General features: G+C 28.6%; 4 protein-coding genes across 5 annotated transcripts; 2 read left to right on the top strand and 2 right to left on the bottom strand.

The window, feature by feature from the left end:
- Positions 1-5,144: 5,144 nt before the first annotated feature.
- Positions 5,145-10,080, top strand: LOC126554212 (putative nuclease HARBI1). Its single transcript, XM_050209309.1, has 2 exons — positions 5,145-5,659; positions 9,057-10,080. The coding sequence occupies exon 2, from the start codon at positions 9,121-9,123 to the stop codon at positions 9,949-9,951; it is 831 nt and encodes a 276-aa protein (XP_050065266.1). The 5' UTR covers positions 5,145-5,659; positions 9,057-9,120; the 3' UTR covers positions 9,952-10,080.
- On the top strand, positions 6,488-7,525 carry LOC126554219 (uncharacterized). The gene has a single exon (XM_050209315.1). It carries the CDS (start codon positions 6,488-6,490, stop codon positions 7,523-7,525), a length of 1,038 nt encoding a protein of 345 aa, XP_050065272.1.
- A 74-nt stretch (positions 10,081-10,154) lies between the features above and the next one.
- LOC126554213 (myb/SANT-like DNA-binding domain-containing protein 3) lies at positions 10,155-15,502 on the bottom strand. 2 transcript variants are annotated; one of them, XM_050209311.1, is made up of 4 exons: positions 15,202-15,502; positions 11,585-12,000; positions 11,377-11,487; positions 10,155-10,552 (listed from the first exon to the last, which is right to left on the bottom strand). In XM_050209311.1, the coding sequence occupies exons 1-4, from the start codon at positions 15,333-15,335 to the stop codon at positions 10,509-10,511; spliced, it is 705 nt and encodes a 234-aa protein (XP_050065268.1). In that variant the 5' UTR covers positions 15,336-15,502; the 3' UTR covers positions 10,155-10,508. The 2 variants fall into 2 exon arrangements, with proteins under 2 accessions (XP_050065268.1, XP_050065267.1); XM_050209310.1 differs by lacking the exon at positions 15,202-15,502 and adding an exon at positions 12,075-12,546 and having other exon boundaries at positions 10,158-10,552.
- Positions 13,543-15,057, bottom strand: LOC126554214 (uncharacterized). Its single transcript, XM_050209312.1, has 3 exons — positions 14,713-15,057; positions 14,505-14,615; positions 13,543-13,686 (listed from the first exon to the last, which is right to left on the bottom strand). The coding sequence occupies exons 1-3, from the start codon at positions 14,873-14,875 to the stop codon at positions 13,625-13,627; spliced, it is 336 nt and encodes a 111-aa protein (XP_050065269.1). The 5' UTR covers positions 14,876-15,057; the 3' UTR covers positions 13,543-13,624.
- Positions 15,503-16,439: the final 937 nt, after the last annotated feature.

Genomic DNA, 16,439 nt, shown 5'->3' with positions numbered 1-16,439 from the left:
TTTTCTGTGTTATTGGTGGTTGATCCAGTGTTGGTTTCGACACTAGATGTTAAACGCATTTGAAGTGGTGACATTTTAGTGTTCACATTTTTTTTATGTTTTCCGGATTTGACATGTTGCACGACTGATTGATATCCTTTATTTATATTGAAAGTGTTCTCACATACAATGCAATAACCATTATCATCATCACTTTTTTTGCACCACTCAGATATTTTGCATCCCAATACATCATCTTTTTGAAGCCACGATTGTTGAAATTACACTTGCCCATTGTTGAGAACTGTAAATTATATTATAATTATCTAACCTTAGGAAATCCAAATAATACTTCAAGTCTTCAAATCCACTTACTTTTCTATGCTTCAAACGAATAATAAAAATCAACCAAAAATGTTATCAAAACGTGATTTGGAAAAGAATTGTGGCGATAAAATATTTAATTCTTATCATAATAACCCCGGTATCGAGAAATAAGGTGTTCATAACATCATGTATGTAATCGGTTACCATAGTACGGCCAGCGCGAAAAGTGAACCATGACCGTTACGATCCTAGTGGTGTATTTAAGCGTAAATAATATTTTATATCTATATAACTTATTTATTTTATTATTTATCAATATCATGATTTTATACATACATTTATACAATTACTAGGATTTTAAGAAAACTGTCAATCATATTTTAAAAAAGCTACTTAAAGTGACTTTTAGTGAAAAAAGGGGACTTTTAGAGACTTACAAAAAAAAAGTGACTTTAATTTAAAAAGTGACTAAGTGGCAGCCCTGGAAACTGACCTGCGCGTGTCGAGAATAGACCGGTTGGGACTGGGCATTTCCGCTAACAACAGAATACTTATACATGTAGTGTTTTTCGATCAAATAGTCTCGTAAAACCCAACGACGTATTATTTAATTTGTAACACATTTTATACATGATTTATATTACTCACCCAAAGATATGATAAAGATTGTATTATACATTTTTTCACCATGACTACCTTACCATTATAATCAATGTTTAATAAATCTAAAATTAAACAACAAATTTTTTTCGTTTTTACTAATTCTAATTTTTTCTTATCTTCTAATTTTTACCTAATTTTAAATTTAAATTAAATATAATATTACTTAAACTAATATTAAAATTATTTACATTATTTAACCTATGAATATAAATCTTATATAATAACTCATCCAATAGTTTTTTCCTATGGAGGAGTTACGATAAAAACACTTATTAAATATTTTACCTAACCAATTATTATGATTTATTTCGAAATCTCTGGGTACATTTGACTTAAAGAACCCAGGGTATATTATATGAATTAAATAAACTAAATTTAGAGTCTAGACAGACGGGTACTATTTTACCTATACATTATATAGTAACAATATCACTCGCACAATAACTCACAATTTAATTAAACACTTATACTATTGTTTGTTAGGGATTTCTTTTAGTGAGCTGTGTATTCAGACACGAAAGTTTTAATTAATTGCGGGAGAATAGAAGCGTGACAATACGCGGTGACGATCTATGGTGGCCATTGAGGGATGAGGTATTGCAGATAGATGAAATATACAATTTGTTTTGATTATACAAATATATTTAGTATAACTACAATATTCTAAGTACATCTTATAGAATTATTTCTAAACTCAAATCTAATTTCTGTACAATACTACTATTATTTACATCTATATTAAAATCCGAATTCGATCTATAAATAATAATAATATAATAATAAATATAATAAAACCTAAAGTATCACACGGAAACTCGTACCATATTAAAAACATAGTTGCATTTACCATCCATTGTACTTTTAGTCGCCGTCTATATTCTATCGGTTCGATTTCTTCCAGTCTCTTAAGCCAATACAAAAGTTGCATAAATATATAATATTGAGTATGGTTGTATGTAATTCTCCTAGATAACCGAAATACATCTTCAAGTGACATCATAACCTATAATGATATTAGCAAATTTTCATTATTTTTATATATATATTTTTTTTTTAATATATAAAAGCTTACTATACTCGAAAAACTTCGCCGTAAATTGCGAAGAGTTCAGCTCGTGAAAGTATGTTATCTTGCTCAGATTCTCGTTTCCATATTGGATTAAGAAAATAATAACATATATGTGAGAAAAATGAGTTTATCATCTTTTTTATTTAAACTAGCTGTTAGAAATAAAGTGCACAATAATACTTATTTTGTATGATAACTGTTTAATATAATATATACATTGATATGTGTGTACGGTAATATAGTACTGTCGTATATTGTAGACAGTTGTCCAAATTATTACTTAATGTGTATAAAGAAAAATATTTTTAAATAAAACACGGGAGAGGCCGGTGAAGCAAAATGTGCTGAGGCGACAAGAAAAATTTGGTATATAAGACCGCCGTACGCACGGGCAGGGGGAGTCCCGCTGTCGCTGAGTGAGTCGGCGAGAGTGTAGGTACGACGATCGCACGTGTGAAACGGCGGCTTAGTACGGACTAAATTAATAGAATTTTTGATTGTTTATTTTATGTTTTTGAGTTTAATAAAAAAGTGTTTCCGACCAGGACAACCCGAGTTGGATATCATTTAAGTCTTCCTTGCGTTCCTACCTTTATATAGGAAACAGCGCCGAGATATACGTACCACGGGTATAGGTAATCTTCGAGTCGTTTCCACTATAAAGGAGCGAAGAATTGACAAGCGCACACCATCGTACTTCGTTAGTTAACAGTGCCATTCTAATTCATTTTAGAGAGTGTCATTAACTAGTGAATACGGGGGTAAAACTTACCTAGTTGGTTATACCGCGTATACTGAAATACCGGTATACCACAGTTGTACGTGTACGGTAACCTGGCGTATGTACAATAATATGATAACATGATAACCACGGCGGCTGGCGATGGATGTGAGGCCGGTGGGTGGTTAGCAAGGATACGTATTCGGCGCGTCGGCGGCGGGTCAGCTGACCACGCGTGGTTAGCAGGTCAGCGGCGGTGACGGGGACGGGTGCGGTGGTGGGGATGTGGCGGCGTCGGCGGCTTAGCGGGATAGGTTCCAGAAGCCCCATTTTACACCTACTTCAATCCATTAGTCATATCTTTTGTTGATAAAAAAGTAAAAATTGAATCCCCTTGTTATTATAATTTAGACGAAAACTTAAAGAAATATTTAGGTTTTAAGGATCTAAATTTTATAAGAACAAGTACTAAAAGCATGATTTACTATCCTCTCAATGATGAGCATTATATAAATATAGAGAAGGATTTTGAGTTTACAGTTAAAACAGAAAAGTTAGTACTGACTACTTATAAAATACCTATTGGAATCTATTCAATAAGGGAAGTTGAAAATTTATTAAATTGTGACAAAAATATTCGTAATACTAAGCTTACAATAGTTGGCCAATTTTTAAAAATTTCAACTAACTATGAATATGATTTCGATAGTTATTTATTAAATACCTTGGGAATTCCATTGTTTAATTTTATCCCAGGATATATAACGAGTCCCCATTTAATCGAACTGTTACTGGTACAATGGAATTACAATTTTATACACAATGTTTTTTAAAAGATATAAATGGTACTATGGAGACAAAAATTGACTATATTATATTATTAAGAAAACGAAATTACACTATTGCTCAATTAAATAATTTATTACCTTCAGGTATGAAAATACAACTAATAAACAACTATATTTCAATTACATCTAATGATTATTATTTATTGGATGAAAATTTAAGACTAAGTTTTGGATTCGATGATAAATGTACTTATAAACATACTGGATCGGATATTATACTTGGTCATTATTTTGTTAATAAATTTCTGGAAGTACATTGTGATATAATTGAGAAATCTATTTCTAACCATAAAATTGATCAATATTTGCACAGAGATGATGATATTTTATGTATTATTAAATGTGATAATGAAGATCAATATATATCTAATGATAAAAAATATATTCTTTTAAATGTAAAGAATTTTAAAAATATTAAATTATTTATCAATTATCACTGATTAAGATGGTAATAAAGTAATATGTGATAAATTTGTTGCTTATTTAATTCTAAAAACAAAAATATAGGTAGTTATAGATAATTTTTTACCTATTTATTATAAATAAACATATTTAAATGGAATCATATTTAGAAAAAAATATGTTAGTTTATAAAAAAAGTTACAACTATTATTCAAAAATCAGTTTTTGTTTGCTTGCTGTAAAATTATTTCTGAATACAATCGGACCAATAGGTTATTTTTTATTACCTTCATTAACAATGTTTTCATCAAACGGAATTGTGGAAATTTTTGAAAAATCGTATAAGCTTAATGAAAGAATTATAGAATACAGAATTTGTTATAAGATTTTTAATCAATTGATAGTGTTGTATAAATCTAAAAAAACAATCGAGGATAGTATATGTTTAAAAGAAGCAGATTTTAAAGAAACTATTAACTTTTTCCTTAGGGAAAAATACTTAAAACAGACACAACTTAACGGTTTCAAATATACATTATATTAATTTAATTTCTTATAAATGGAAAATATATATTGTGTTAAATGTAAACAAAAAGCAGATAATATTAATTCATATATAATAAAGACAAAAAACAATATGAAAAGATTGTCTACAAAATGTAAAAAATGTAATTCTTTAAAAAGTTGTTTTATTAAAACATAATACTATCTAATTTAAAAATGTTATAAAATTATCTTTTTAAAAACGGTAATTTAAAAAATGAATTTAGCATTTTCACTTTTCGCCATCATAATATTGTTATTATTATCATTTTTATTCACATTTTATTTGACCTCGCTCCTACGAAGAGCGCGCGGCGGCAATTATTACTATTATAACAGTTGAAGACACAGAAAAATGTGGTAGAGATTTGAAACCACTACCAGCAGGAAACATACTGCCGCACTAACCCATTACACCACTAGTATTTGATGGTAATTCTATGAAAAAACGTATATTTAAGAATACATATTATATTGTATACACTATACAGGCTGTTTTTAACTGCTTAAGGGCCAGTTGTACCGTCCTCGGTTAAACAGTGATTAAGATTTAATCTATGATTAGTGAAGTTGGGTCGTTGTACACTGTACAGTGTCGGTTAACCTCCTAATCGTCGATTAAAGGTCCGTTAAGTTAACCAGCCATTCGACCGCGATTAAACATTGATTAGTTAATTTTCGATGAGAGGGGGAATATTATTCGTTATCATTTATCATAGTTATCACTTATCAGCTAAAACAAAATGTTCCGATTCTGATCGTATTTGGATTTCATTATTTCAAGTTTCAAGTGTTTCAACCGTTTTACGTTTGTCAAATAGCGTTTGATTTCGATTTAAATGCGCATTGTGTTAAACTGAATACTACTTTTATGATGATGTATAACAACAGTTCTTCTGAAGATGCTTCAGATTTTGAAGATGAAGATTTTGATCAATTGATTGTAATGATTGCATTTCCTAGAAAACCGAGAATCTTCAGACCTCGAAAAGATCATTTTACCTATTGAAGAGATGATGAATTCTTCAACAGATTTCGACTATCCAAAAATACAGTTCGCTTTATTGTCGATTTAATAGATGATCGCATATGTTCACGTACCGATTGGTAAGTTTTTCCTAATGGTTTTATGAAATATATTATCATTTATAAAAAATATTGTTTAATTCATTAAACTATGATAAAGTAATTATTAATTACTAAGGTCCGGAATTAAATGCACTAAAAACGTACAAAATATGCATGGATTTATGCTCTATTTTGATTCAAATATGCAAAAATATATAAACAAAAATACATGTTTATTAAATTTATTTAGCTTAAATCAGTCCATAACTTCATAGTTTTTCATTGTCGAAATCATTATTGACGATAAATTGTTGTAGTGGCACATAAAGAAAACTTACTGGTACTTACTGGACATAGCATTAAGTATTAATACATTAATAACTTTATACTATTTTTTTTTTGTAAATATGCATTTTATTTTAGATAAATGCTAAAACATGCATACAAATTTAATGATCTAAATATGCAAATATACCGTAAAAAGGGGCGACTTCGAACAAATGAGTTTTATCAATATATATTGATAACAGAAACATGCTTTTAAACTAAATGTCTTATCAATCATGATAAAATGTTACTTGGGATGTCTTACAACCAATATCATGTGTTTTGACCTCCATACGTATATTATCATTCTTGTTTATGGAGGTTTATAATAAAGTGTCTATTTTCGTTCTATAATAACTAACTCAACTGGTAACGACTGCACAACACTGTAAAATGATGATAGCAGAATGCGACTTTTATTCACGCATTCGATATTTTATTGTGTACCTCATCATTATTTAGTTTAAGTGATTTTTTCAATATTTAAGTGGTTTAGTGAAATAATTAGTACTTAAGTCATATTTTTGGGTGACTTCGAACATGGCAAGAACATACAAGAAAAAGGTAGGTGGCCGTAAATATCAACATTATAATAGCGCAATGCTAAAAAAGGCTGTAGATGCTGTCCGTAAGAAATTACTAACTATTTCTAGAGCTTCCGAGAAGTTTGGTGTACCAAAAAGAACAATTTGTAACCACGTAAAAGCGCTTAGTGATAATAAAAAAATTAACAATCCTGGTGGGCAGACTGTGTTGAGTCATGACGAAGAAAAAAATCTTGTGCTTGGATTAATTAAATGTGGTGAATGGGGATTTCCATTGAAATGCAGAGATATTCATTTGGCAGTTAAGTCATATTTGGACAGATTAGGAAAAAAAACTAGATTCAAAAATAACTGGCCCGGTAAAGATTGGGTAGATTTGTTTCTTAATCGAAATAATGAACTTACATTGCGAATAGGAGAAAATATTAAACGTGTTCGAGCGGCAGTGAGCAAATCAGTATTGAACGAATATTTTGACAATCTTTCAAACACTTTATCTGATGTCCCTCCGAGTCATATTTTTAATTACGACGAGACTAACTTTGTTGATGATCCGGGTAAAAGTCTTGTAGTAGTTCGAAGAGGGACTAAGCACCCCGAAGTTGTCAAAGATACATCTAAAACAAGCGTGTCCGTTATGTTTTGTGTATCGGCTGACGGAAATATTTTTCCCCCATATACCGTTTATAAGGCCAAACACATTTATCCTACATGGATAGAAGGAGGCATTCAAGGAGCTGGTTATAATCGTAATGAAAGCGGATGGTTCGATATGCCTATTTTTGAAGATTGGTTTTTATCGTGTTTTCTTCCGTCATGTAGACATTTAACAGGACCTAAAGTAATTATTGGGGATAATCTCGCAAGCCATATTTCTTTAGAAGTTATTAAACATTGTGAAATGAACAATATTCGATTTATTTTATTGCCACCCAATTCGACGCATTTATGCCAGCCCTTGGATGTTGCTGTTTTTAGACCAATGAAAAGGAGCTGGAGAAAGACTTTAGATGATTGGAAAAACTCAAACTGAAAAACTTCTGGACCCATTCCAAAATGTGAATTTCCTAAACTATTAAAAAAATGTATAGATAGTTTAAAAAATAGCATGAGTGATAATATTAAGTCTGGCTTTATGGAAACCGGTATTTTTCCTTTGGATAAAAACAAAGTTATAGATAAACTCCCAAGTCTGCCCGAAGAAGATGAATTAAGTGAAGATCTCGAAAAATCAAAATGGACTGAAGCTTTCGTAGAAATCTTATCTGACTTAAGAAATCCGAAACATAAAGTAACGTAAACAATAGGAAAAAAATTGAATGTACCGGCGGGTAAGAGCATAAGGATTGAAGATATCGATAAAAGCATTGATCCTGATGATCCCGATATCCCTAACGAGATCCAGGAAAACTCTATTTATATTGCTTCAACCAGTAATGACAAACAAGACAGTGTTTTATCATATAATAGTGACCCTGATGATTCTGATACATCTAACGAAAACCAGGAAAAAAAAAATAAAAAAATTAGATTGGAAAAAATTTGCGAGGACGAAAGTTTATCGGAACATAAAAAATTAAAGAAAGGAGAATTCATCGTTGTGAAGTATGAAATGTCCAAAAGAGATATTATGTATATTACACAAGTAGAAAAAGAAGAAACCCCGTTAGTCAAAGTCAACTTTTTAAGAATGAAAAATAATTTGGATGGATCGGCATACTTTATTTTCCCTCAAAATGCAGATAAAAGCAATGTTACGAGATCACAAGTGATACGTAAGCTCGTACCACAGAAAATAATGAAACGAGGACGGTTTACATTTAACATTGATACACACAACTTTAACTAAATAACTATGTAATCAGATATATGCAATTAATTATTTGTTATTTTTTTTATTGTTTGATAGGTATTCATTCATCAGATATTATATGTGTTACTTTATAATAATAAATTACTAATTATTAATATTAATTATTTATGTTACCTCCCAAAGCAGTATTTTTAAAAACGAAAAATGTTGTTCGAAGTCACCCACACCATGTTTAATTTCGATTTTCTATCAAAAAAAGGTCGTGTTCGAAGTCACCCCATTTTTCGGGTGACTTCGAACAAAGTTCAACATTTTTTAAAAGTCCGGTTTTTTAATTTTTTTAATTGGCATCTTTAGGATATTATCCTAATTTATCTAAAGAATATGAGACTTTTTTTTATATAATTGTCCAATGAATAGTTGAAGAATTATTTCAAAAAAACATCAAAATATGTTCAGAGTCACCCCTTAATACGGTACAACATTTAATTTTGCATACTAACACATTAGTTTAAGATTCAAATTTGTAGCTTATCTATCTAGCTATTTTTTGGACTGTTAAAAAAAAACATGTAAATGCATATAAATTTGGGCCTTATTAATTACATATAAACTAACTTAATAATTTTAACTTTATGATTTTTTTCAATTGTTTTTTGACTTATTCTACTTCTCATTTTTGTTATTTTTTCCTAATTCTTGTTTTAAATATGCATTAAATGATTATTAATAGTTTAAACATTTATAATAGGAATAATGCTGTGAGTCCAGAGGATAAAGTGCTCCTAACACTTAGGTATTATGCAACAGGATCAATGTTAATTGTATGTGGAGATTTCATTGGCATTCATAAATCGACTGCAAGTCGTATTGTGAAACTTGTTTCACATAACATTGCTATATTACATCCTCAGTTTGTCAATTTTCCCAACAATGAAAATGATTTTAAAAAAATAAAACAAGATTTTTACAACATAGCTAAATTTCCAATGGTTATTGGCGCATTAGACTGTACCCACGTCAAAATTAAATCACCTGGAGGAGATAATGCAGAGGTATTTAGAAATAGAAAGAATTTTTTCTCAATCAATGTTCAGACAATTTGTGATGCAAACTTAAAAATTCAAGACATAGTAGCTCGATGGCCTGGTTCATCACATGATTCTACTATTTTCAATAATTCAGAAATACGAAGAAAATTAGAAATTGGCAAAATGAGGGACTGCGTTTTAGTAGCTGAAAGTGGCTATGCGCAACGTAACTATGTTATGACTTTGGTTGGAAGCCCTAACACAGTTATTGATTCAGCCTCTGGTATTTATGAAGAATCTGTAGCTAAATATAACGAGTCACTAATTAGGACTAGAAATACTGTTGAAAGAAGTTACGGTGTTTGGAAACGTCGGTTTCCAATATTAGCTACAGGAATAAATGTAAAAATTACTTCATCACAAAGTATTATTGTTGCTACAGCAGTATTACATAATATAGCCTGCAATTTTGGAGAAAGCATGCTTAGAATTACAACCGAAATAGAATCGTTAATTTCAATAACAGAATTTAATAACCCAGGCCAAAATATAGACAGGAATGCAGCCAACATTACAAGAAATAAGTTCCTTCGCTATTTTAACAACTTAATTTGAGCGGATGCCATTACAGCTACATTTATTTATTTTTGAATTTTTAACTCTATTCCTTTAACATATATTTGTATACATTTGTAAATAAAATAACAATACAATTTGAGACAAAATAAATGTATTTATTAAAAATTTAAATGGGTTGTGACTTACGAACCAATAACAAGAATTAATATTTATTATAAAATGTTAATGAATTAAACAAAAAAATAATAATAATAATAACTAATAATAACTAAAATAAGTGACTTAGATATTTATATTTAAATATCTATAACAACATTTTAATGAGTTAAACAAAATAATTAATAACAAATAGTAACTAAAATAAGTGACTCAGATATTTATATTTGAATATTTTACTTTTTCAGCTTCTTTTTGCATTTTTAAAATGTCATTTGTCAGTTTTAAATTTTAAATTTAAATTTTATGTTTTTCAGTCATCATTTGTAGTTCCAAATTGTGTTTTTCTTGCTTGAGATGCATTTTAAGTTTATGATGTTCAGTAAAAGCAGACTTTTGTTCTTTACTCAGTGAGGCTCTAGTTGATGCCCAACTGTTTATTTTGTCCTGATATGTCTTTTTTTTTTTGTCACATTATTATCTGAGTAAAACATTAATAAACTAATATTTTAATAGACTCATAGAGATATTTTTTGTAAAAGGGTTGAATGGGTCTATGGGAGTATGAGTTATTTAAATATATAATATTTCATAATAATTAATAAGCATTTTATAAGTGTATGGAAAGATTTATTTTTCACAAAAAAAATCCAAACCCTAATAATTAGGGCATAGGACACGTAGCTCTAAACAAGTACCAATTATGCACATATACAAAATATGCATTTTAAGATGATTATTTTTGAACGAAAAATAAAAATTTTCTGTAGGTATACCTATTATTTATTTAAATGTTAAGTACAAGTTACAATAATTATTGAATTATTTAGGTTTATTTCATGGGTTTTCAGATACTTCTTTAAATTAATATTTCAATCGCATCAACTACTAAAAAACAATTGATTTATATAGTTATTTAAGATTAATCTAACCCCTCTGAAACTCTTAAGATGTATTTCTATCAAAAACATGATCCTGGGAAAAGTCAACAACTATATCAATATTATGATCAAAATTAAATTCAACGTTAATTAAATTATTCATCTAAAAGTATATTATAATGAAATAAATATGTATGCCCAAAAAACTTAAAATATGCATTTATATGCAAAATAAAATTTTAAAACTAGCTTTGTGCAAGCAAGAAACGTATTTGTTTTGTCCTCTGCTATTTTTGTGACTGTGCAAAAAAAAAATATGCAAGTGCTTCAAAGACCTCTGCTTACTAATAATAAATCTAGTGGATACACCTGGGTCATTTTTAAACCAATTAGAATAATATTGAACTCATATAAACAATTGTACCTGAAGCTGCATTATTGTTTGTTAAATTTGACCTAGATTTCAAATCAGCTGGAGAGTAAGTTGTCCAGTCCCGTTTGGTGGCTGAAAACTGTGACTGTCCATTATATTGTTCTATAGCAGAATATTAAAATAGTGATTATGTGAACAATGCTAATTCAATAATAATAAGAAACATAAAAGTTATAATTATAATTTTAATTAAACTCACCACGAGTTGTTGATTCATTAACAGGATCAATGTCACTAAACATTAATGTTACGATGTCATTATTATCACCATTTGAAACATGTACAGGTTCAATATACTGATGTTCCAATGTAACAGTTTCCAATTCAGCATTACAATATTGCAAATTACTAGTATCTGAATCATAGATAGAGGTTTCACCTGTCATTCTGGTTTGTAGGATTTCACCAACTGTCGATGTGATTGATGTTCCTTGAAACACTTTAGTTGGACCGCCACCAGTACCTCGACTAAAAGTTTTCTCCTCAGCGTATTGTTTTTTTACATTTCTTTTTACATTTTCATATTTATTTTTTAAAATAATGGCTGTGCGAGGGGTTTCTGGCAATTGACAATTAAATTCATTTTGAATTTTTATCCAGGCATCTTTTTTCATTCTAAAAACAAGTGAAACAAGTTAGTTATTTACTATTTTACATTTGTACCTAGTGATTTATGTTCAATTTCTTACTTTGCATTTACTGTATCTGTTTTCATGCATTCAATTACACTTTTGTACTTTTTGACTAATGTAATTAGTACATCTATTTCAGATGCAGTGAAATTTGCCGTACGCTTAATAATCTTATTAATGTCAGTGTTCATAGTAATGATGTTATATCACAGAATATAATAGTTTATATTATAGTTATATACAAACCAGTTAATATTTAAATATTTAAATTGTAACCTTCAATTTAAACATAAACATTTAAATCAAAACAATATTATAATAACTGATATTATTGGTGATAATACAATGTCCCCATGAATGAGTAGCAACATAAATGAAAAATAATAAAAATATTGTATAAACACGATAATATCGTGTTTTGATCAGTGATTAACTAATCATACCCAAATCACCAACCGTACAACACAAGGACATTTAATCGAGGATTAACATTTGATCGCCGATTAGCTAATCCAGTGGTTCTCAACCTTTCTTGTACGACGACACCTTAATTTAAATCCATAAAAATGGCGACACACTTAAAAAAATTTTTATGGATTTTTGAAAAAGTAAAAATTACAAATCTATGTAAATTAATACATTTAAGTTCATATTAGCATTTTATTTGAAAAAAATAACAAATCTTTTAAATTTACATAATTAAAATATAAACAATTTAAATTAGGTATTAAAAAAATATTATTATAAAAACAGTGTTAGTTTATAATAGAAATTAGTGCGATACTTGTGATTGGCGAATTGAACATAAGTCTTCGATTCGTGGGCGAATTGTTGACAAACTTACGCGTAATTCACTTTCAATATCTTTAAGCGTTGACCTTTTTTTGGTTTTTGTTACTTCTAATATCGAAAATGCTGATTCACACATATATGATGTTGAAAAAGGAAGCAAAATTTGCAACGCTTTTTTGCTCACTTCTGGGTATTCATTTTGCAAAGAAATCCAAAATGAATCATTTTCAGACATATAAAATTTAGATTTTAACGTGGTATCTGATGATATTTCTAGTAGTTGTTCTTTTTCCGTAGAAGATAAGTTTGCATTTTTAATATTTTCTTCTCCACATGGACCATATAATGAAACCACCCACTGTATTTCAGTTGTTAGAAGTGATGGAAAATAACCCTTTAAATTTCGAGAAAGTGTCAATAAATGTTCGTGCATTATATTTTTTAATTCCGTTTTTTGATTTATGCTTAAATGGATTTTTGATTCCTCAACTGAAGAAAAGCATGAAAAATCATCATTTTTTATGCATGATATCCATAAATTAATTTTTTTTTTGAAACTTTCCATTTTATCACTTGTAGAAAATATATTTTCTTTACAACCTTGCATACTCGAATTTAAAACATTTAGTTTTTGAAAAATATCAGCAAGGTAAGCTAATTTAGCACACCACATTTGATCATCAATTTTATTTGCATAATTATTTATGTTTTTCAGTCATCATTTAGTTTCCAAATTGTGTTTTTCTTGCTTGAGATGCATTTTAAGTTTATGATGTTCAGTAAAAGCAGACTTTTGTTCTTTACTCAGTGAGGCTCTAGTTGATGCCCAACTGTTTATTTTGTCCTGATATGTCTTTTTTTTTTGTCACATTATTATCTGAGTAAAACATTAATAAACTAATATTTTAATAGACTCATAGAGATATTTTTTGTAAAAGGGTTGAATGGGTCTATGGGAGTATGAGTTATTTAAATATATAATATTTCATAATAATTAATAAGCATTTTATAAGTGTATGGAAAGATTTATTTTTCACAAAAAAAATCCAAACCCTAATAATTAGGGCATAGGACACGTAGCTCTAAACAGTACCAATTATGCACATATACAAAATATGCATTTTAAGATGATTATTTTTGAACGAAAAATAAAAATTTTCTGTAGGTATACCTATTATTATTTAAATGTTAAGTACAAGTTACAATAATTATTGAATTATTTATTTTATTTCATGGTTTTCAGATACTTCTTTAAATTAATATTTCAATCGCATCAACTACTAAAAAACAATTGATTTATATAGTTATTTAAGATTAATCTAACCCCTCTGAAACTCTTAAGATGTATTTCTATCAAAAAATGATCCTGGGAAAAGTCAACAACTATATCAATATATGATCAAAATTAAATTCACGTTAATTAAATTATTCATCTAAAAGTATATTATAATGAAATAAATATGTATGCCCAAAAAACTTAAAATATGCATTTATATGCAAAATAAAATTTTAAAACTAGCTTTGTGCAAGCAAGAAACGTATTTGTTTTGTCCTCTGCTATTTTTGTGACTGTGCAAAAAAAAAATATGCAAGTGCTTCAAAGACCTCTGCTTTACTAATAATAAATCTAGTGGATACACCTGGGTCATTTTTAAACCAATTAGAATAATATTGAACTCATATAAACAATTGTACCTGAAGCTGCATTATTGTTTGTTAAATTTGACCTAGATTTCAAATCAGCTGGAGAGTAAGTTGTCCAGTCCCGTTTGGTGGCTGAAAACTGTGACTGTCCATTATATTGTTCTATAGCAGAATATTAAAATAGTGATTATGTGAACAATGCTAATTCAATAATAATAAGAAACATAAAAGTTATAATTATAATTTTAATTAAACTCACCACGAGTTGTTGATTCATTAACAGGATCAATGTCACTAAACATTAATGTTACGATGTCATTATTCACCATTTGAAACATGTACAGGTTCAATATACTGATGTTCCAATGTAACAGTTTCCAATTCAGCATTACAATATTGCAAATTACTAGTATCTGAATCATAGATAGAGGTTTCACCTGTCATTCTGGTTTGTAGGATTTCACCAACTGTCGATGTGATTGATGTTCCTTGAAACACTTTAGTTGGACCGCCACCAGTACCTCGACTAAAAGTTTTCTCCTCAGCGTATTGTTTTTTTACATTTCTTTTTACATTTTCATATTTATTTTTTAAAATAATGGCTGTGCGAGGGTTTTTCTGGCAATTGACAATTAAATTCATTTTGAATTTTTATCCAGGCATCTTTTTTCATTCTAAAAACAAGTGAAACAAGTTAGTTATTTACTATTTTACATTTGTACCTAGTGATTTATGTTCAATTTCTTACTTTGCATTTACTGTATCTGTTTTCATGCATTCAATTACACTTTTGTACTTTTTGACTAATGTAATTAGTACATCTATTTCAGATGCAGTGAAATTTGCCGTACGCTTAATAATCTTATTAATGTCAGTGTTCATAATAATGATGTTATATCACAAAATATAATAGTTTATATTATAGTTATATACAAACAAGTTAATATTTAAATATTTAAATTGTAACCTTCAATTTAAACATAAACATTTAAATCAAAACAATATTATAATAACTGATATTATTGGTGATAATACAATGTCCCCATGAATGAGTAGCAACATAAATGAAAAATAATAAAATATTGTATAAACACGATAATATCGTGTTTTGATCAGTGATTAACTAATCATACCCAATCACCAACCGTACAACACAAGGACATTTAATCGAGGATTAACATTTGATCGCCGATTAGCTAATCCAGTGGTTCTCAACCTTTCTTGTACGACGACACCTTAATTTAAATCCATAAAAATGGCGACACACTTAAAAAAATTTTTATGGATTTTTGAAAAAGTAAAAATTACAAATCTATGTAATTAATACATTTAAGTTCATATTAGCATTTTATTTGAAAAAAAAAACAAATCTTTTAAATTTACATAATTAAAATATAAATAATTTAAATTAGGTATTAAAAAAATATTATTATAAAAACAGTGTTAGTTTATAATGGAAATTAGTGCGATGCTTGTGATTAGCGAATTGAACATAGGTCTTCGATTCGTGGACGAATTGTTGACAAACTTACGCGTAATTCACTTTCAATATCTTTAAGCGTTGACCTTTTTTTGGTTTTTGTTACTTCTAATATCGAAAATGCTGATTCACACATATATGATGTTGAAAAAGGAAGCAAAATTTGCAACGCTTTTTTGCTCACTTCTGGGTATTCATTTTGCAAAGAAATCTAAAATGAATCATTTTCAGACATATAAAATTTAGATTTTAACGTGGTATCTGATGATATTTCTAGTAATTGTTCTTTTTCCGTAGAAGATAAGTTTGCATTTTTAATATTTTCTTCTCCACGTGGACCATATAATGAAACCACCCACTGTATTTCAGTTGTTAGAAGTGATGGAAAATAACTCTTTAAATTTCGAGAAAGTGTCAATAAATGTTCATGCATTATATTTTTTAATTCCGTTTTTTGATTTATGCTTAAATGGATTTTTGATTCCTCAACTGAAGAAAAGCATGAA

This window comes from Aphis gossypii, unplaced genomic scaffold, assembly GCF_020184175.1.
Source record: "Aphis gossypii isolate Hap1 unplaced genomic scaffold, ASM2018417v2 Contig00451_ERROPOS78205+, whole genome shotgun sequence".
Classification (NCBI taxonomy): Eukaryota; Metazoa; Arthropoda; class Insecta; order Hemiptera; family Aphididae; genus Aphis; species Aphis gossypii.
This window is presented reverse-complemented; position numbering and strand designations above follow the sequence as displayed.